Source organism: Scardinius erythrophthalmus (genome assembly GCF_964197995.2).
Source record: "Scardinius erythrophthalmus genome assembly, chromosome: 16".
NCBI lineage: Eukaryota > Metazoa > Chordata > Actinopteri > Cypriniformes > Leuciscidae > Scardinius > Scardinius erythrophthalmus.
This window is the reverse complement of record NC_138236.1, coordinates 6,084,186-6,105,319: the sequence shown is the minus strand read 5'-3', so window position 1 is coordinate 6,105,319 and position 21,134 is coordinate 6,084,186. Positions and strand designations below refer to the sequence as shown.

Sequence of the window (21,134 nt, the reverse complement as noted above, 5' to 3'; positions counted from 1 at the left end):
AAAATAACGACTTTATTCCACTTTTCATTTCCTTCTCTCTGGACCTCGAGTTTTTTTTTTATGTAGTGTAATAGCGTAGCGCGTCTGTGTTTCACGTATCACACATGACCAGAGTCGCCCAATAGTGAGCCTACGTGGTGACGTGCAACACAGACGTGCTACGCTTAAACACTACGTAAAAAGACTCGAGGTCCAGAGAGGTCAATTTTTTTTGTTTTTGCGCACAAAAAGTATTCTCGTCGCTTTATAAACTTAAGATTGAGCCACTGGAGTCACTTGGACTATATTAACAATGTCTTTAATACATTTCTGGGCCAGCAAGTTATAGTGTCCATAAGCCTGCAGGAGGAGTGATCCAGCACTCAGATTTCATCAAAAATATCTTAATTTGTGTTCCGAAGATGAACGAAAGTCTTACGCGGTTGGAACAACATGAGGGTGAGTAATTACTGACAGAATTTTCATTTTTGGGTGAACTAACCTTTTAAATCATTCACTCATTTGATTAATTCAATTAATTGAGAGACATTATTTTATGAGTAATTTCATGAAATCATTCATTTGTCTGATTTGTTCAAAAACAATTATTTATTTAGGAAAACACAAGTAAGGGTGATTTCAGGTAAATTTGGACACTGTTTTGCCATTGAGATGACCGAGAAAAATGACCCAAATTATCCTGAATTAACCCCTAACTGTCTCATGAAATCATTCACAAATCAAAAGCACTGATTTTTTTCAGTAATGCCAGTATGTGTTCTGCTCTAAGATATGCAACTGTTCATTTACAATTTATCTGGTCATTGGCCATAATTGAACTTCAACCTGGGGCTATAGTGGACTTTTCAGCAGTATCGATGAGTTCCTCTCTTTTATTATACCTGTCACTTGCAGTTGCCTCAAATCAGTTGTCGATTGTGTCATGTAGTTAGATTTTAGCAGCCGTAGTAATGCCTGTCATCTTCTTCATTATCATTTCGTTTGTCTCGAACTGATTTCAAATGACGGTCACAGTCGAAAGCATAAAAACCACAAAGAAATGTGTGCAAATGTCAGGAGTAATAATGTCCTCTCCATGTGGCTTGGCAAAGGTCAAGATCTGTTCTCTTATTGGCCAGTCATTCACACAGGAATTCAGTTTGGTCATGCAAGCGTCCGATTCCTTCTCCCTCTGAGCGATGGCATCAGTGGGGACCTCGATACGAGACCGAGAATGCAGGAGGGCTGAACTGACACAAACAAGTGTCCTTTTAGAGAAAGTAATAAAACCTGTGCTGGTTGAGGTGTTTAGTTGCATGATTGTCCCTTCGGCATTTTGCAGAGCTTGTTTGCTAGGATTCAAAATAAGTACCAAATGCAGTCATGTCTGATTAGCAGAAGGAAAAAAAAGGCTTGTTACATAATCCAGCAATGCACCTTTTCACAGAGAAAGAGATTACATTAGTGTCGCAACCATGACAGGGTGGTGGAGGAAGAAAGAACACATAATGTTTGATGTATGAATGTAGTTTCCATTTGAACAGTGTGTGTGGGGGGGCTCTGGATTTTATACATTAGCTTTCACAGTTGAAGGAGCTGTTGATGAGATTTTAAGTATATATTTTTACTAATTGTTTGTGGTTATCTGATGTCACTTAATGGTCACATGTATGGCATGGTAATGTCAGGGTTATATTCAGTGTTCCTTTGTTTGGTGCTTTGGTTACTTATTCAGGTACACCTGTTGTTCATTTTGTTTATTAGTTTTGCCCATTTAAGCCCCGTTTTTAAGATTTGTTCTGTTCACTGTCGCTTTATGCTAGGTAGTTCAGTTCATGTCTAAGAGTTTATTCCTGAGTCTTTTAAATAAGTTCTTGTAAATAAATTTAAGCTGTTGCAATTAGATCCATCTTTGCAACCTAACCGTGACAGAATAACGGACTTAACTTGGATTTAGCGGCAGCAAAAAAGAATCCTCCTCCTCTCACAGGTGAACCAGTCCCTAGAGAGGCTCAAACAGGCGTTTCTGGATCGTTGCCATCGTGTCCATTATGATGACGACTGCCTGTGTGTGCTTTTCCGGACAAGCCTCAACGTGGAGACGAGAGCGCGTTTGCCGGAAATGAGCCTCTAGGGACTTTCATGGAGTACGTGGAGTGGGTAGTCCTCCACAACAGTTCACTCTTCATGTTCTGCAAGAGCGAGGAGGAGATCACCGCCAAACACTGCCACTAGCGACGGCGAACCCTGAGCCCACTGCAGACGCAGATCCAGAGCCCGCCACAATACCAGCTGCAGTAACAAAGGAAATTGAGCCAAGGATCGTCCCGTAGCCCAAGCCCGAAGAAACGTCTGACCAGGTGCGTGAGCCGGCAACATTGCCTGTGCCCCTGGGATTACTGGTGGAGTTTGAGGGGATGTCATGGAGCCCAACACCCTCTACAACGGCTGCTTATAGACTTTCAGAGTGAGTGCATCCTTCCCATTTCTGTTTTTTGCACCGAGCTTGTCTTTGTTATCAGTACTGAAATGTTAGAATTTGAATTCCCGCCCTGCCTCCCGCTCCCACCTCCTCTGCCTGTTTTAAGTCTGCCTGTTCAATGTCAGCCTAGAGATCCATCCCTGAATTTTATGCCTGTCCCGTGTGACCCTGTTAAGCCTGTCGTTTCACCCCCATCTGTACTGCCCAGTCCTCCAGCCCTGCCTGCACTGCCTCTCCTCAGCCCTTTGGCTCCCCCTCTGGTCATCATTGGTTTGTCTCTGTAAGAGTATTCGCCAGCTCAGCCCATGATGTCGACCCAGTAGCTCCACCTTGGATCTATGTGCCCGCCACTTCTCCTTGGCCTGTTGAGCAGTCAGCTCCTCCCTCTCTCGGCTTCACCTGGGACCGTCGTCCCTTCGTCTCCACCGGGCTTCCTCGTCCCTCTAGCTCCACTTTGGTCAGTCATCACTCTGCCTGCGCCATGATTTCCGGTCCTTCACCTGTGCCTCGTCCCTCCATGCCTTTGTCTTCGCTGGGCTTTTCCTTCCCTCCGGCTCCACCTTTGTCCTCGGTCGCTCTGCCTTAGCCTCAGTCCTCCGGTGCCCTGGCTTCACCTGGGACCTTTGTCCCTTTGGCTTCATCGGGTTTCTTTGTCCCTCTGGTTCCACATTGGTCAGTCGTTGCTCTGCCTGCGCCATGACTTCCAGTCCTTCACCTGCGCCTCGTAGCTCCACCCCTTCGACTCCGCTGGGCTTCTCCTTCCCTCCGGCTCCACCTTGGACCTTGGCCGCTCTGCCTTCGCCTCAGTCCTCCAACGACCTAGCTCCACCTCAAATGCTTGTCGCTCCGCCCTGCCCTCCAGAATCTGTGCCATTGCCCGGTCCCTGCAGTCCTGCGATTGCACCTGGGTATCCACTGCGTGCTTCGTCTCAGTCAATCGTACCCCTGGTTCCAGCTGCCAAGCCTTCACCATAGCTCCTCCTTCCCTAAACTCTGCCGTGGGCCTGCGTCCTGGGCCTCCTGCTGGGGATCCCTCCCTGTCTCTGCCCACCTTCATCTCTGCCCTTGCCCTGCCTGGCCCATGTTCCTGCTCTGCATCCCCCATCTAAGCCCCCTCCCGCCCTCCTCTGTTGGACTTTTTTATTATTGAGGCACAAGGACGCGGGGGATATGTCAGGGTTATGTTCAGTTTTCCTGTGTTTGGTCCAGTCTACTAATACTCTAATGAGAGTTAGTTGACATGTAGTTGCAAAGTTACTTGTAGTCAGTATAAAGTCTGTAGGAAGTAGAATGTCTTCCTACAGACATACAGACATAGATCCATTGAAATATAGTGTAACCATACATTTTTATAACTTAATGTAAAACGTTAGAAAAACATGCTTAGAACATATTTTTGTTAGCCGGGAAGCAGCTCTACAGAAGACAACGGTGTTGTTGTTCAGCTCAAGTCAGTTCAGTGTTGATTCAATTTAGTTCAATAACAGTGTCGATGTTGCAAAATTCGTCAAATCAGTAATATTACTGAATTTTAAGGGTCTTTTAAAATATCTTAGTGTTTTTTTGTCCATACAATGGAAGTGATTGGGCTTCAACGTTGTTTGGACCTCTTCACTCGTTTAAATATCTTATGTGTTCTGCAGGAGATAGAAAGTCATACAGGTTTGGAACGACATGAGGGTGAGATGACAGAATGATGAGGTCCAAACCACAATAAAATGTTGACAGAATTTTTATTTGTGGGTGTGCTGTCCCTTTAAGGAGAAACATCTGATGCAAAGTTGGCACTTAATGTAACTGAGAACTCTATTAAGTTTCCTGAGATATGTAAGAGCAATCGCTGAACAATACAATTTGAACCTCTGGGTGTTATTGTTCATTCTCGGCGAGTGAGACACACACAAAGCTGTAAGTGTTTGTTTGATGTGTGTCGGTGTTTGTTAGTCTTGCCCGGCTGCTGTTTGGTGTTGATCCCAGTAGGTGGTAAATCTGTGGGAGGTGGGTGGAACCGTTATTCATTCTGTATTCTGTGGTGATGCTGAGTTCTCTGTTACACTCTCTTCACTGATGGTTACCAGGATTCCACCAATACAATAAATTATCTCAAATCAAACCTGGAGAAACACTGGCATTTATAAACATCACATGATTGCATTACATGCACAAGGCCTGATGCAATAGTTTGTATTGTTTAGAACAGAAGTTGCTCTTTCAAAGCAAAGGAGACTTAATTAAGTCCTCAGTTATGAATCCACTTTGTCTTGAATTTCTTCTTAAAATCTTAGAAATAATAATAGACACATTTAGAGTAATTTAGTAGAGCATATTGATGACAAACTAATATTATTTTTATTTGTATCTTTATTTTAGTCCCACTGAGACAAAATAGCTGTCCAAAATAGCATAGCTCAGATAGGTAGAATCTGACGGGAGATATTGATAACACTTTAGGGAACACTATTAACTTGCTGCTTATTAGCATGCATATAACTAGCATATTGGCTGTTTATTACTTCTTATAAAGCACATATTCTACATTATCATATTATACATCCCTTAAAGGGATAGATACTTCCGGAACCAGCGCCACTGAAAAAGGGGGCGGGCACTGTTGCATTCTATTGGGTAGGGTTAAAGGGATAGTTCACCTAAAAATGAAAATTGTGTCATCATTTACTCACCCTCATGTTGTTCCAAACCTGTATGAATTTAAACACAAATGAAGATATTTCGAAGAATCCCGGTAACCAAACAGTTGATGGGCCCTATTGACTTCCATAGCATCGGGGAAAAAATAGTCAGTGGGTCAATGCAAAAGACTCAGCAAAGTCTGTATTTGTTCTCTGTTTGATCTCATCGCTGTCTGTGGGAAGCAATGAAGATATAGAAGAGATGGCCTCTCTGATTTGTCTTGGCCATGGGCTGGTTCTTTAAAAGAGGAAACATCTCAGAAGGGAGTAATTGTATGCTAACGAACACAGTCAGGCAAATTGAGGAGCTGAAAGAAAATGTGAAAGAGAAAAGAGACATTTGTACATTGAGCTTAGCCTAAGATCGCTAATGGTAACCATGGAAATAATTATAGAGCAGACTGACTGCTAGAGAGAAAAGAAAAATGAAAGAGAGAGGGGAGGAATTAGAAGAGGGAGAGAAAGAAGAGTGCATCTTTGGATCGTGAATCTTGGTTTCTAAGTTTTAATAAAACTCGGGGCAAGGCAGACAGATTTTAAATTGTCTTTGATCACGTATATAGTGTTCTTTTTATTAAATGTACATATGGTCAGGCTCTTGAATGAGGGATATACATACATTAGCCGTGTCCATTTTCTTGCGGTCTGGATCAATCGCGCTGTTCTTGAGGTGGATTCCAATCATCAGGAGGGATGATGTGTGCGTCAGCTGTCTTTGTGAGCATTAAGATGCCTCTCCACTGGAAATGTGTCCAGCTCGGCCTTGTCTCAATGGTTCAACTTTAGTGCTTGCAGGCCGGGCTTGGGCTTGCAGTCGTCATGGAAACTCACATCTCTATAACACGCTGATCATTTACACAGCACTTTGTCTGAAAATGACCATTCTTGATTAAAAACGTAATTTTTTATTTATTTTTGGTGTGATGTGGGTGTGATTTGTTAAAGAACCCATTAATAATGCAGTCTTATGGTTTTTAGTGCTAGAAAGCTTCTAAAAGTTTTGTAAAAAAAATATACAATATACAAACTACCATTCAAAAGTTTGTGGTCAGTACAATTTTTTTCTTGAAAGAAATTATTACTTTTATTCACGAGGATGCATTCATTTGCTCAAAATTGCACAGTAAAGACAATCATAATGTTATAAAAGATTTATATTTCAATACTGTTTTTTTTTCACTTTCTATTCATCAAAGAATCTTGAAACAACGTATTAAGATTTCCACCAAAATATTAAGCTTTCAACATTGATAATAATAAGAAATGTGTCTTGAGCAACAAATCAGCATATTAGAATCATTTCTGAAGGATCATGTGACACTGAAGACTTGAGTAATGATGCTGAAAATTCAGCTTTGACATCACTGGAATAAATTACATTTTAGTATACGTTTAATACAGTATATATATTCATTTTATATATACATAAATCTGTCCCAAATGCTGTGTATAAAGCCTACAGATGATGAAGAAATGAAGAAGATTAAAAAAATAAAGGTATTTTAATAAAACAAACTTAGATAGTGCACAGGTAGCGTCACAGTGTGTTCTAGTTCAAACACTAACACAAACAATAACCGACAACCAAGGAAGAGAAACGATGATCTTAGGGCGCTTTCACACTTGGTTCGATTGCCTGTTCCGAACCCGAGTTCGATTGTTCCCCCCTCCCCCTGCCCCCGATGGACTGTGTTCACATTATATTATTTCTATCCGAACCGCGGTACGTTTGCGTCATCAGGCTGCAGCTGGCGTAATGGTGTTGCTTGGTAACCGCGAATGAAAAGGCGCCCAAATGGATAGACTTGCTCGGTTGACATTTGTTCTTCTTTTTTTAACCTTTGGTTTTGTTTTCAACATAGACATACAGAAACACACTTGCGTCTGTCTGCCGCAAAAATTCTGAAAACGTTTCAAAGACAGCGATCTGTCCACCGAAGACACATTATACGTCATCAATAGCGGTTCACTTCCGCGGTTTGGTTCGATTGCGTTCATATCAGCAGCGAACCGTACCCGAGTTCACATGAACCATACCCCAGACCACCTTTTTAATCGGACTCGAGTTGAGTATGGTTCGCGGGTGCGCACCCGAGTTAATAAGACAGCGTTCACATCATCCAAACGAACCGAACTCTGACGTCATTCGAACCCGGGTGCGCACCAAAAGTGCTAGTGTGAAAGCGTCCTTAAATACACACAGATAATGAGCTAAAAGACTAACAGGTGGGATGATCAAATGAATATCCATAGCAACTAATGATGGCAAAAAACATGAACTATGAACATGAACATGAAACTAAACAAAGAAATGACAGACTATCCCTGACAATATACATATATATATACATACATACATACATACACACAAAATTCAATTCTGAGAGTGCATGTACAGTAGAGACAGCTATATAAAACTACTTGTCAATTTTTAATACAACATTAAATATATATAATATACATTTCTGTTAATAAATACATATTTATACATTTCAGTATATATTATTAAAAAAAAGTAAATGTCTTGACATTTTAAATGTGTATTTATACAGTATATTAAAGATAGTCCATCCAAAAAAAAATTTGAAACGACATGAGGGGTAGTAAATGATGACAGAATTTTCTTTTTTTTAGGGGTGAACTATCCCTTTTATGATTGCTGTACTATCACTCTTCCAAGCAATCAGACTTTCAGACTGCCAGAATATCATAGAAACTTGAGGCTGAGCTCTTTTCACCAGTAATGAATGGCAACCAGTCAGCACATCCTAGCAACCGCATAGCATCACTACTCAGAACACCGTAGCAAACACATAACCAGAGCACACAACCACGCAAACCACCCTTGTGCCCCAAATCAAATGTAAAAATCTATGCTAGTTATACAATAGAATTAATACACTGAAAGCTAACATGCAGCTTGCAGCGTCTCTCTGTACTGTATACGTGTGCTCTCAGAGTTTAATCTACATTGTCATTTGTCTTCAGTTTGTGTAGTTGTGTAATTACACACATTCCTCCCACATAACCTGCCTCTACACAAGCCTCTCCACTCACCGGCTGCCTGAAAGCATCACATCCACACACACACACACACACACAAGAGCTGTGTGTGTGTGTGTGTGTGTGTGTGTGTGTGTGTGTGTGTGTGAGAGAGAGAGAGAGAGAGAGAGAGAGAGAGAGAGAGAGTTTGCCCCAGGCTTTTACATGAAGTTCTCTCCATCAAATCCCATCTCTCCCCCACCCCCCTGTCCAGCTCACCCCCTCTTCTCTCCTCTCGCCTCCTCGAGTGAGTGAGAGCGCAGTAAAGAAAAGGACAACCGCAGGAAAGGATGCGTCGCCTTGCTGCTGATATTCCTGCGTGTGTGACTGGAAACAAGCAAACATATTCCGGAATACAGCAAGCCTTTCCTCGTGCAAAGGATTTCCGATGTCATTTTGGAATTGCTTTTGGAAGTCCTCATGCAAATGATCCATCCGTCTGAATCCTCATCATCTGAGCTTTGATTCGTCGCTAAATGCATCGGTTTTGTGCAAGAATGAACGTCTGAACTTCGTGCGCTCGGAGGATTTACGCATCAGTGTCACTGGCACGGAGCTGCGGAGAAGTCTGGCTCCGTCACACTCATACACACACACACACACACACACACACACACACACACACAAGTTTGCATCAGATGCCAGTGTTTTACTGTCTATGGAAGTGTAAGCTTAGAATAAACGCCTTAGTCATGTGCACGCACGCTCTGAAAAGTTCTCGCTTAGAGCGTTTTAAACGTTGATAGCTCGATTGCAACGCTAAACGACGCCTATAATTATAGCTGAAGTAAAACATGAGAGAGTTTCGCCGCAGATCTGGTGTTGGTAACCGCAGTAAAGGCAGAAGGGAAACGGCTCGTCGGTTCAGGGTCGTGCGTGAAGGCGCCGGTGAGCGTCCCCGGGACCCGGAGCTCTCTATCTGGCACTCTTCTGAGGAACAGCCGCTGTCAGGGCTGGAGAGAGTGACTGAGACGAGGTGGAGGAATGAGACACAACAATTCTAACAGTTAAATAGAGTCCTTTTATAGAGTTCGAATTCTTGATTGTAAATATTGACATTTTTAATGATTTACTACATAATAATTCTTAGGTAAATAGATATCAAAATAGAAGTCTTAAATATAGTGTAAGTGAAATACATGTATTAAACTATTATATTTAGCTTACTTGCAATAATAATTCAAGTTAATGCATAAATGGCTGTTTTTAGTTAGGATTTACATTTAAAGATAAGTATTATGGCAGTGTTGAACTTCACAAGTGAACGTGACATGCAGAGATGTTCGTTAATGCATAGAGGATTACTTGGGGAAAGCAAGAATGGAAGTTTTTCTGGATTTATTTAATGGTCAAAAAGTCGCTGATGCCAGATTTGAGAGAATAGTGCATATAGACACATGATTACAACCAAACATGGTGTGGGAATCCACCCTTCTGTTGACCTTTAGAGGAACACTTGATCTGCTAAGGGAAAGCAATCGTTCTCAAGTGAAGCAGAAACAAGTGACTTAAAAGAAATCAAGACTGGAATATGATTGGAGAAGGACAGTTTGGACAATTTGTCTTTCTTGGTGGCTTGAGATTACTTCTGGATCCTGGACGGGAATAATTAAGGAGGAATAAGGGATTGTACCGCCCCCTTACAGTTGCATTTCTGCTGTAGGTAGGAATGATATGCATATTACAGTTATTTGATTTAGTATCTAAACTGGTTCTCTCATTTTGTGAACAACTAGGAAAACACATCATTTAACTGGTCTTTTGAATGAATTTAAACTTTTGCAAAAATTGGAATTCAATAATGTTTCGATATTTTAAACGAATTGCATCATAAATCAGTCCTCATCCTTTTTGTGCTCCTAAAAAAATCAAAAATTCATTTTGACGATATGTAATACTGCATAGATCTAGTCATTTGATTTATGCATATATACTATATTTCAGTCTTAAAAATGTATTTCTAGTCCGTGGAACTTTTTGGAAGGTTGTTTCGTGATGCTTTTATGAAAAGAGTGTTTAAAAAAAACACTGCTTCAGGAGAAAAATCCTTGACAATGACAATAGAAGAAAGCATCGCACAGATGTCCTTTGGTAATTTGTCTCTAGGATTTGCAGGCATCACTTTCTTTCTTTTTTTCTTTTGCAGCTTCACTTAAAAAATCTTCTTATATATATATTTTTTAATAAAGCTAAAGTGTGTGATTTATGTGCCACTACAGAGGCACCAAACGAATTGGACAAATAATGACAATCAAACAGGTTTCCCAAACACTCCCATTCGTCAAACACACAGATAACCCCGTCCCAAACTCACACCATTGGTTGAGCCAGTGTTATTGTTTGACTCTGACTCCTTTAGCCCCCTCCTGGTAGATTTTGTAACTACACCATTTCTATTGACGGCTATTCAAAGGTTGCTAATGGAATTTGTGGTAACACTTTATTTTACAGTTTCCTTGTTACATACACATGTACTTACTATAGTAATAACAGTAAATGGTGCATAATTACATGCAACTTAACCAAACCCTAACCCTAATTATATACTAATCATGTTCTTAATTTCTATTACTCAGTACTTAAATGTTTAATTTACACTGTAACAAGAGCACCTTAAAATAAAGTGTAATCGAATTAGTCATGTGACGTTTACAGCTCAGACCTACTTATAATTGTCTGTGCATATTGAGCTGGGATAGGAGACAGATTACAAACTTCACTTTTATGAACAATACTCAATACGGCTTAATTTCAAATAATATTGTTTTCATTTCTTCTTTGTTTTATTCAAGCCCCGTACACCATTACAAATCCAATTTAGGTGTAAAAATCGATCCACTTGCAACCCCACGCATATCAATCAAAAGCTGAGCATTATTTTTTGTCATTAGTTTCACTTTTTATCATGTTTGCTCCCCCTCCTCTCTCTGTCTCTCTCTCTCTCTCTCTCTCTTCCGTTCTGTCTCTCTCAAAGGGACTGAAGCTTGAAGCTTTTTCCACCCACACACTTCAGCTCTGGCTTTCAGCTTGACATCAGATTTACATTGAGAATAAAAAGTGCACACACACACACACACCCACACATACTTGTACACACCTATGTTGGAAGTCCAGCTTGTTCTCCCTTCCATCATTATTGTGTGATAGAAAATATCTCCTTTTATCCTCAAGTTGCAGAACACATGCTTATTTTAGCGATATGTTTGATAATAGACGGTGCCCGTTTGAACTTCATCGAAAGGCAACTTGCCATTTCTCGTCCGTCCGACAGCCTTGTTCATACATGTTCACATGCGTGTGAGTCTGTGTTCCATCACTTCAGTGTTTCATCATGTTAGTCAAATGTAAGGTACTAGAAAATGTTGCCATGGCAACCAAATAAAGAGCCTGGATTTGGATCCAGAAGGACAGGGAGAAATTGAAATAAATGGATGTATTGAGCCCGCTTTACTTTGGCTTTCAGTTCGGCATAATTAAAAGGAATAGTGACCTCTGACCTGCGATCAGGTTCAGTCCATTAAGTTCTGTGGTTCTTGAAGGGCATTTATAAGGGTGAACATTTATATAGTGTTTTCAATGATCTCTCCATCTCAGACACATTAAAGTGATTTATAGTTTATTGTTGAACCATATGATGATTCATATTAAAAACTGGAGATTGATTTGCAATTAGTAGTCGCAATGCATTTGATTTTTTTATATCCTTTCAGAACATTACTGTGATGGTACCATACTATGCCATAGTACTGAATGACTACTATATTCATATACACTAACATTCAAAAGTTTGGGGACACTAAGATTTATTCAGCAAGGATTCATTCAATTGATCAAAAGTGACAATGAAGACAAGTGTTACAAAAGATTTATATTTCAAATTGATGCTGTTCTTTTGGTTAACTTTTTATCAAATGATCCTGAAAAAACTGTTTTCAACATTAATAATAATAAGACATTTCTGAAGGATCATTTGCCACTGAAGACTGGAGTAATTATGCTGAAAATTCACCTTTGCATCACAGTAATAAATTACATTTTAAAATATATGCAAAGCTATATATATATATATATATATATATTAGTAATGTAAGTTTCCATAATAACAGCTAATTAAGTGAAGGGTGTATTATTTGTAATATAACTGGCAACACAACTCCGTTTTCACGAATAGAGATGAAAATCATAGGAAATTCAGATTCTGATTGCATACAATTTTTTGTTTCCTTAATAGTTGTTTTAGAATCTTGCAATAATTTTGTGGAAGGAAGAATGGCCGATGTTTGACAAGCAATATTCACCATCCTCAAAAGAATGTTACATTTTTAGATCATTTTTTTGGGCTTCTTGGGCTCGACGTCATCATGGAAAAGCACATCTCTATTACATGCTGATCATTTCCATTGATCTCTTCTTCTGAAAATAAGCGTTCTTGATTAAATCCATCAAAAAGCCTCATTCATGCAGTGTGCTTCTAAAAGTTGATTAAATAAACTTTCAGAAATATATATCTGTGTCTGTGTGTGCATATACACTACTGTTAAAAAGTTTGAGGTCAGTATAAGACTTTTTTTTTTGTAAGACGTTAATACTTTCATTTAGCAAAGTAAAGCCATTTATAATGTTACAAAAGATTTATATTTCAAATAAATCCTGTTATTTTTAAGTTTCTATTAATCAAAGAATCCCCCCCCAAAAAAATATATCACAGTTTCCACAAAATATTAAGCACACAAACTGTTTCTTGAGCAGCAAATCAGCATATTAGAAATATCATGTGACACTGAAGACTGGATTAATGATGCTGAAAATTCAGCTTTGCATCACATAAATAAGTTATATTTTTTAAATATATTCAAATAGAAAAGTTATTTTAAATGGTATTAATATGTCACATTATTACTGTTTTTACTGTATTTTTGATCAAATAAATGCAGCCTTGGTGAGCATAAGAGACTTCATTCTGATTTGTAATGTTCTATTGAGTTCAGAAATGATCCCATATCCTTATCTTGAACAAGAATCACACTCGAAAGCTGGTCGGTTATTCACAGTAGTAGAAAAGAAGATTCTAGCTGATTGTCATGACAACGGCTCTTATGCTTCTATTTTTGTTTATGGTTTTCTGTCCCCATTTGGCATAAAAAAACTGTTAGTGGAGCCAAAAGTCATGAAAATGATTCAGTTCCAGAATTTTTGTCCAAAAAAAAAAAAAAAAAAAAAAACGGGAAACAAACAACCGATTCTGAACGAGAAACAGTTTAAGATTGCAAAACATACAGTATTCAAGAGACAGCATGACCAAGAACTGAGGCCTCAGATGAATCGGTATGTAAAATATACTTGACTTTAATGGACATATTACATAATAAGAACTGTAAAATCAGCTGAGTTGAGGCTGTGCACCAGGAGAGGGATCAGGAGGAGCGATTTGGAGATTTGAGGTCTGACGTTCAGGATCGCAAAGAGACCGAAAAAACTGATGAGATTGAAAGTGCAGAGAATAGAATGGATGTGAGAGGTGAGGGGAAGGAAAATGCTCTCATAAAAAAAGAGAGAGGCAGAGAGATGGATAAATACACTGTTTGATTTATGTAAAAGAGTTGCGTGGGTGCAAGGCGAGAGAACTGTATGGCTGTGATAGTGTGTGTGTGTGTGTGTGTGTGAGTGAGATGTGAGCTTCAGAGATTGAGAGAGAGAGACAGATTGCTTTGGCTGGAGAGACAGTGGGTATTTACACTGAGATTTATGAGAGGGTTATCACAGCATCGAGCAGGAGAGACTGATGGTTTGATGGTTGAGCACTGCTTTTTTCAGTCTTTTCTCCTCCCAGCACCTCTACGTTCATTAAGCCGCCCATTCATTTGTTTCTGTTGGTCTTATTTTAATGACTTCACATTCCTGAGCAATAGTCGTGTCTATAGCTCCGCCAATGACTGCGCTTCGGTATCCGGTACTTACTCAAGGACGCCAGTCAATAAGCACTTTGTTTGCAAGTGCCTGTCTCTTGTGCCTGCAGTTAGACTGTTTTATCTCTCATTGTTTTGCCATTTTCTTTACTTCGCTTTGGTCCAAAATGAACTTTTACCACGTCTGCCAATAATAGCAGTTGAATTGAGAAAATTTACTGGCCAAAAATATTGCATGAAAGTATATTGTACATTATTTGTAGTATATTTATTTTTGTTTGAAAGAAATCAATACTTTTATTCAGCAAGGATGCGTTCAAATTGATCAAAAGTGACAGACATGTATAATGTTAAGAAAGATTTACATTTCAAATAAATTACGTTTTAAAATATGTTCAAATAGGAAACAGTTACTGTTTTTACTGTATTTTTGATTAAATAAATGAATAAATATAATGAATTCTGGGGTAGGCAAGGCCGCGAAGGGTCCATCTGTTTTATCCTTCTTTACCCGTTAAACAAAGGACGCATTTCAAGAACAAATTTGAAGGAGCGTTCGAATTGGGACAGCCTTCGTTGTACACACGCACATTGAGCTTGTTCTTTTCCTTTTAATGGCGGTTGTTAAACCCACTTAAAGGTGAATACTGCCACCTACTGCACAACACATGCGTGAAAGCTAACATATTGTACGATTTTGGGCTGTCCCAGATCAAAGATGACCAATCGTGGCGAATTCTGTGGTCGTGGCTCTGAAACGGTGGTCCTACGTCGTACAGTGAGAGAGATTCAAAGATGGCCGTTGTCACGGTCTTGCGACCAAAGAAAGCCTGTGATAATTTTCTGACAGTGTCATAAATTTAGGATGATCATCTCACAGTGTGTTTGCTGCTACGACCTACATCTGACTAGCCAATAAAAATGAAACATGAAATGGCGTATTGATCAACGCGACATACTTAAAACGACTTACCTCAAGCTCCATTTACAAAACTGGCATGCCAGCCCAGTTGGCCTCTATTCCCTAGCCATGACTGCATCCATATTCTCCTTTTTCGCTTCCTCCTCTTTTTTCAGCTCACATAAAAACCACCCAAGTGCGATTCATCTTGCTCTATTTGTTTACTACTAGCGCATGCTGATGACTTTTTATTCTTCTATATTAACTTGCGTCGTAACCTACGATTCAATAGTGTCATTATCATACAGTCTATATACAGTACATGTCGTACCCAAGTTTATTAGATCCATGTCATACAGTGTGATTTGTAATGATCTTATAGAATTTCCGAAATCACACAGTCTGTAGCAGGCATTAGGATAGCCAATATAAATCAGCCCTAATACTGATCCTTAAGTTCGTTTTTAGCTATTTTCCTTGCATATTTCTTGGCCACAGATCAATGGCTCTGTTCTAAATTGAAACTCATAGAGTAAGTGATTTGGAATAGTAAAATGCATAACAATTCTTTACATAGCACATATAAATAATCAATACATATTCTTAAATGGATTGCATTATGTTAATTAATAATAACGTTTGTTGTAATTAAATTGTTTATAGTTATTGACATTTCTTTTGCTTCTTTTGCAATTATTCTTGTTGAAATGCATTATGGGATTGCCTTCACCACAGCTAAAAGAAGGTATCTTACCTTTTGGAACAGCCCTTGCATTGGGAATGCTGCCTACATTGGCAGTCCACTTGGTTTTGGGACAGAGCCATACAGTGTCACTCGCAGCATCATATACGAGATGAGCCAGACTCCGTCTCTCAGTGAAATGCAACCTGGCACTACAATGTAAAGAAAAGCCACATTGATTTTATCGCACAAATTGTTGTTTTGGTGGTTTAATGTGATGAACATTAGATAGTAGATATAAATCTACTATAAATATATATATATTATATATATATATATATATATATATATATATATATATATATATATATATATATATATATATAATATAATATATATATATATATTATAAATATATATATATATATATATATATATATATATATTATATATATAATATATAGATATAAAGATATAAATAGTAGATTAGATAGTAGATATAAAGTATGTCTTACCATGATACATTTTTTTCACTAGAAGTTGTGCGAATTCAAGACAGATGTCACTGACTAAATTGGGATCTAATGTGCATTAGGTTGCAAACTGGCAAGTAACAGCCAATTTCACTTGCGTTTGGCAATTTTTTTATTTTATTTTTTTCAAATAAAGAATAGCTGGTTTCACTGGTGATGTGAAGGTGGTCTTAGATTTTATACTGATACCTACTGGCACATAGATAGAGCATCTTCGATTACCAATGCATTTGTAAAAAAAAAAAGGTGTTCACAGGTATATTTATATATTTATATATATTTAACATGATTTACTGAATCTACACCTGAAAGTATAAAGAAAATACTGTCAACATGATTAACATCCTTATATAAAATAAAACAACTTTTGAAAAATGTTTGACAAAAATATGATTTCTTTTAGCTTGATTTAGATTTCTTTTCTTTCTTTTATTTTTTGGGAAAAAACAATAGTTTATTTATATTTAAATAATTATTTATTTATATTCAGTAAAATTAATGAATTTTCATTATTAGGTGATTGATTTTTTAATATATAAAATATTTTATATTTCTATTTATAATTATTTTTATTTTAGTTTTAGTTGTTAGTATTTCAAATTAAACTTTTTTTTATTACAGGCAGTTGGCAAGTGAAAAATTCAATTTAAATTTCAGCTCTTTTACGTTTTTTTTTTTTTGGTAAATGGTTGCAGAGAAAAACTGGGCATCATACACTAAAAGACTAAGCAACATACTCGCGCAGAAACGTGTGCCACTTTGCTAGGAGACACGTGACAAATCAAAACAATATGTATTCTAAAATCGGCTCAAAATATCAAACATATTTGACGACTGGATGGAATCATAGTCTGAAACTTAAAAATCTGAGTCTGTGCCCTTCATAATCTATGCGATTTTCTGGGAAATCTGTCAGCTCCGACTGCTGTATCCTGCAGACTTTTGGCAACTGAAGCCTTGTTTATACTTTCGCCTGGCTCCGCAGCGCGAGTCTCCGCTGAATGCGCGCACACCTCCCCAAACGGGTGAGGCGTTTATACACGACGCGCTCGCCGTTGTACTATTCTGTGAAGCGACAAGGGGCGACTCGAGTAATTGTCCTCTAAACCATCAGGAATCAGCGGTGAGAAGAAGAAAGCTATACACATGTGACGATGTTTATTTTAGTACATCACCACCAATACCACACTACAAAAAGAATCGTGTAAAATCCAGTAAACCCTGATATTATTACTTGTGACATTTTGCCGCGCGCACCTTCGCGCTCATGCGGACGCGGCGAGTATAAACCTAGCTTAACATATGATACTTTCAGACTGCAAATCGGGACAAAAATCTGTGCAAAAGTCATGTAGTGTATCCCAGCCTTTTGTTACATTAGCTTAATTATTGTCATAGGTTAAATGGTCATAATTATTGCATAAATATTACTTAGTAGTACCATCAAATTCCCTCAAAATACATAGTATTAAACAAAAAATATTATTGAACAAAAATATATTACATTTATTTCACAGAAAAAAAAAAGTTAGGTTTGTTCTGACACTTTTTATCGCTCTCTCTTTCAGAAAACGCTCGGCTTCGGCGGAAGAGCATCGCCACCGGGAAGCAGCCAAGCATGGAGATCCCACCCACTGCCCCCCCACAACCCTTCCGACAATCCGTGAGTACCCCACCGTTCCGTCCCAGATCCCTCTCTCCCTCCTTATCCCTCTCGCTCCCATTCGCCCCTCTGCCCCTGTCGCCCTCCCTCTCCCCGTCTCTCTCACACAAGAGAGTGAGCACCCCTCCGCTCCCTCATTCCCTCCCTCTCTCCCCGACCGTCTCTCTGACTCTCCCTCCCTCAGTCCCGCTCTCTCACTGGGCTGCTGGTGAGTGGAAGGTTGTGGGTTCTAATCCAGGGACTGGACCCAGTTTGGCGACACAACCCTCTCTTGAGGTACGTTATCTAACAGCTGAGCTGTCTCCGACACAGCTTCTGCTGTGGGTTCGAGCGGCCGGTTTGGAAGTGTTAGACAAACAGTTAGTCACGCAGGAAGCAATCATGTTTATCTGTTCTTTAGCCAATGATTGAGTCATTATGTCTGAGTTCATCAGATATAACTAACAACTTCTTTGCTATTAAATGAATTTGTCTGTTTAATAATAGGCTGAAAGTGATGACTTATGTTTAGTGTCCTGGTTCAATTGAAATGCGCAGGGATTTGAGCAACATGGCAAATACTTATAATTGAAAAAATAAATAAATGTACCACGGAAACTACATTGTTATTCTTTGCGACAAAGTAGTGTTGACATTTTTGTCCCTCTGGTGCTCTTCGGTCACTTTTCCTTGATTGTTTTTGTGTTCACAAAGCAAATGCCACAAAAGTCACCAAGTGTCATACCATTCAGATTAAGTGTAAATTTATTTTTTGTCAAAAGTGACCGAAGAACACCAGAAGGTCAACCCTACCTTTTCACTACTTTCTCGCAAAGAGTAACAATATTGTATTGTATTGTGACAGAATCTGTAGTTGCAGTGGTACAGAAAAAAAAAGAAAAAAAATTATGATTTCAATGTTTTACTTCATTGGAATACTATGACTCTTTGTGAGCACTTGTTTTGTGGCACTTGCTACTGTATGTGAAAAAAAAAATAAGACCATGATTTGAAAAGGTTAAATGGTCCTAATTATTGCATAAATATCACTTAGTACCATACAATTCCTTCACTTATTGACTTATTGTTGAACAGAAATATATCACATTTATTTTACCTGGAAAAAAAGTTACATTTGAGGTGTTCGGCCATTTTTGACTGGGAGGAGTATGAGTGTGTCCACTAAATGTGGAGCACTGAGGGTTAAAAATAAAGGTTCCAAAAGGGTTTTTTTTGCAGCGATGCCATAGAAAAAACATTTTTGGTTCCCCAAATAATCTTACAGTGAACAGTTCTTCATTTTAAAAATCTAAAGAACTATTACTATAAAGAACCTTTTGCGCAATGGAAATGTTCCATGGATGTTAAAAGTCCTTCATGGAACCATCAATGCCAATTCATTCTTAAGAGTGTGAGCAAGACGACTTTTGTTTAGTATCCCGGTTTAATGAAATGAAAATGTACCATTGCAACTGCAGATTTTGCCAAATCTACCAAAAATGCCATTGCTACTGTACAAGCATAACACATTTTTATGGGATCTCATTTGGTTTTGATGATTCTGGTGGCAAACTAAGTTACCCTAGTTTTATTGTACTAAGAACTAGATTTACTAACAGCTTACGCCAGTGCAAACCCTCTTTTGGCGTTAAAAAAACTACTGTCATTATTGATTAAATACACACAGTGAAAAATTAGCGCTGAAAAGGCGTGGACAGTGGACACAGTAATTCTTTAGGCGGCTGACCGTGTTGCATATGCATTTTGTAAGAGTTTCCTTTCAGGCGCAAAATTTATGGGACGAGATTATTTGAATGATTCATGTAAGGTGATTTTGTTGGGCTGAGCCTGGTCAGTACCTGGATGGGAGACCTCCTGGGAAAAATAGGTATCTGTTGGAAGAGGTGTTAGTGAGGTCTGTGTGGGTCCTACCGCCCCAGTATAATGATGGGGACACTATACTCTCAAAAAGCACCGTCCTTCGGATGAGACATTAAACCGAGGTCCTGACTCTCTGGTCATAAAAAATCCCAGGATGTCCTTCGAAAAAGAATCTCGCCATCCTGGCCAAATTTGCCCATTGGCTTCTGTCCATCATCATTGCCTTCTAATCATCCTCATATATACTGATTGGCTTCATCACTCTGTCTCCTCTCCACCAATAAGCTGGTGTGTTAAATGTAATGAATTATTATTATTATTACTAAGGTTTGCGTCAATTTACTGGTTTAGTTAGTTTAGTAAATCTGAGTTAATCTGTTCTGAGTGGTTGTTAATGCATTGCAATGAGGGGAATGTTCTTGTCGGCTTCTAACAAACGTCAGACCAGGGGCCAGTTGCATAAACATAGCCAATATGTTAAGAACTAGTATGATCAACTAGAAGTTAGTTAGGGGTAATCAGTCTTACTGTTCGGTGTCAAATTAGACCAATCTACGTTTTTATGTTACTGACTTTAAAAAGTTATTAACAGTTTTAAAGAATAAAATTGGATGACTAACTTGTAAGACTAGTCTTAACAGTTTATGCAACTGGCCACAGAAGTCATTCATTTCCAGTATATTGGAGCTCTGTGGCATTCTGATCATTTTTCGAATGCGGAATTTTCGGATCTGATTTGAATCCGCTTTTGCGGCTAGACCGTACATGACTGCCAGACTGAATGTGATGTTTTCTAATCAAAACTATGAAAAAGAGTGTGAAAATTGCCAATATTTACTTTTCTTTATACACAATTTCTCTAAAATGGGCAGTTTTGAATAATTATGTCCGAAATAATCATTTTAGAATTATTACACAATTATTTACATTGATGAGTTCTAGAAAATGCACTATGCTTATCTTTCAGATATACTGACGGTGATTTGTTTTGTGTATACATTCATTATTCATTCATTATACCATGGTGAAAAAGTGGAGGGTCACTGCTGCTTCTGAAAGTTCTGTCCGCCTGCCACTAGGGGGACAAAATGCGAAGAGATAGTGGAAAGGGGGTTTCATTGAAAGTGACCAAAAAATACCCCAGATAATTAAAATATAGGGGCCGTAAATGCTCCTTGTTCCATAATTGATAGAGTATTTGATATAATTAATGGCCCACTGTGTTTTTGTATGGCTCGAAAAAAAGAAGTAATCTATAGAAAAGCACCTACAAATCAGTTTTAAGTATTGTCTGTTAAAGGTACAGTAAGCAATTTCTGAAAAATGCTGTTGAAAGTGGATCGGTCCGATCTCTACAACACACTTGTAGCCAATCAGCAGTAGTGAGTGTATCCGC

At 38.6% G+C, this 21,134-nt stretch overlaps 1 protein-coding gene across 1 annotated transcript in view; it reads left to right on the top strand.

The window, feature by feature from the left end:
- syngap1b (synaptic Ras GTPase activating protein 1b) overlaps positions 1-21,134 on the top strand; it is a gene marked incomplete at its 3' end in the record, with an annotated part of 90,995 nt that overhangs the window by 29,247 nt on the left and 40,614 nt on the right. The window contains 1 exon segment of the mRNA XM_081388322.1: positions 17,784-18,154. Coding sequence (XP_081244448.1) covers positions 17,784-18,154 — 371 coding nt within the window.